Genomic DNA, 1479 nt, shown 5'->3' with positions numbered 1-1479 from the left:
CCACCACAAAGTTTCCCATTTTTTACAGGACTAACAAACAAGAAACTTGGACGTTATGAAGAGGCACTTGACTCCTTACTGAAAATGCATGCCATTGTTCGCAATTATCCACCAGTAGTCTACCAGATTGCCAGTTTGTATCAGGAGCTGAGTGACATCGACCAGGCTTCTGAGTGGTGAGATGCTATGGCCTGCTTTGTTTATAATTTACCGTTTATCATATTTTCAACTCTTTCATGTTATTTGATAGTGTGAAGAGCTTGGTAATATGATCAGTATTTGTTATTTTTATACAAACTGATTAACATTAGTTTGTAAAAGAAATCTCTGTTTGTTAATGAAATGGATTTAAAAATTTGGGGTATTTAAGATTTCATTTGCATATAGTTAGTTACTCTGTAAAGTTTTAGTAAGAAGTTTCATCTCCAGTGAAATATTGTTAGAATGTAATGCAGTAATTTTTTGCATGTGTATTGAACCAATATTGTATTCTTTTTTCTTCATAAAATTTGTATAACCTACACTATAATCACAATTTTGACTTGTAAATGTCAATAAAAAATTTTCAGGTATTTACAGTTGCTCGGTCTAGTTCCAACTGATCCTCACATCCATCAGCGATTGGGCCAGCTTTTTGACACAGAAGGTGACAAGCAACAAGGATACCAATATTACTTTGATGTATGTCTTATTTTCTCTGAATGGAATTGCCATCATAAAATTGGTTAATACTAATTTTGTAAATTATATACAAAATATAATTAATTGCAGGTATAAAGATTTTTCCCTTTTTTTTTCAGTCTTACAGATATTTCCCTAGCAACCTAGAAGTGATTGATTGGTTGGGGTCCTACTTCATTGAGCACCAGGTTGCAGAAAAGGCAATCAGTTACTTTGAAAGAGCTGCATTGATGCAGCCTGATGAAGTAAAGTGGCAATTGATGGTGGCTGCATGTCACAGACGGTCTGGCAACTACCAACAGGCATTGCAGACCTACAAGCAGATCCATCGAAGATTCCCAGAAAATATAGAGTGTTTGTATAGTTCTTGACTTTCAGTTTTTATATTTGATTAATTTTGTAAAGATAGGTGGAGTACCCTGGAAGCAGATTTTTTGGAGGGGGTTATAAATGAGTGTAGTTAGAATTAGCAGAATGATTCTTTTACCTCAGGTCTGAAATTGCTGATTCGACTCAGTAGTGACCTGGGATTAAAGGAAACAGCTGAGTATGCCCAGGAGCTGAAGAAGGCTGAAAGAGCTCAAGAGCAGCGTGAGAGCCGAGCTGCCAGTGGCTCTCGTCCTGGATCTCGAAGGTCAGAGTTTTTTGTTGTTGGAGCTTGATTTCACTTTGTTATGTAGGAGTTACAGTTATATGAGTTTCTTATTCTATGCCTAAAGTAGTATTGTAGAACTCGTTAGCAGTTGGAATAAGTTTGACATTTTTGGCCTTTAGTTAATGAATTGTGTAATTTAGATG

General features: G+C 35.9%; 1 protein-coding gene across 1 annotated transcript in view; it reads left to right on the top strand.

The window, feature by feature from the left end:
• Window positions 1–1479, top strand: part of LOC119585234 (intraflagellar transport protein 88 homolog) — a gene marked incomplete in the record, with an annotated part of 19357 nt that overhangs the window by 16025 nt on the left and 1853 nt on the right. Inside the window, 4 exon segments of the mRNA XM_037933894.1 lie at window positions 29–176; window positions 570–681; window positions 801–1035; window positions 1174–1315. Coding sequence (XP_037789822.1) covers window positions 29–176; window positions 570–681; window positions 801–1035; window positions 1174–1315 — 637 coding nt within the window.

Source organism: Penaeus monodon, chromosome 19 (genome assembly GCF_015228065.2).
Source record: "Penaeus monodon isolate SGIC_2016 chromosome 19, NSTDA_Pmon_1, whole genome shotgun sequence".
Taxonomy (NCBI): Eukaryota; Metazoa; Arthropoda; class Malacostraca; order Decapoda; family Penaeidae; genus Penaeus; species Penaeus monodon.
This window is presented reverse-complemented; position numbering and strand designations above follow the sequence as displayed.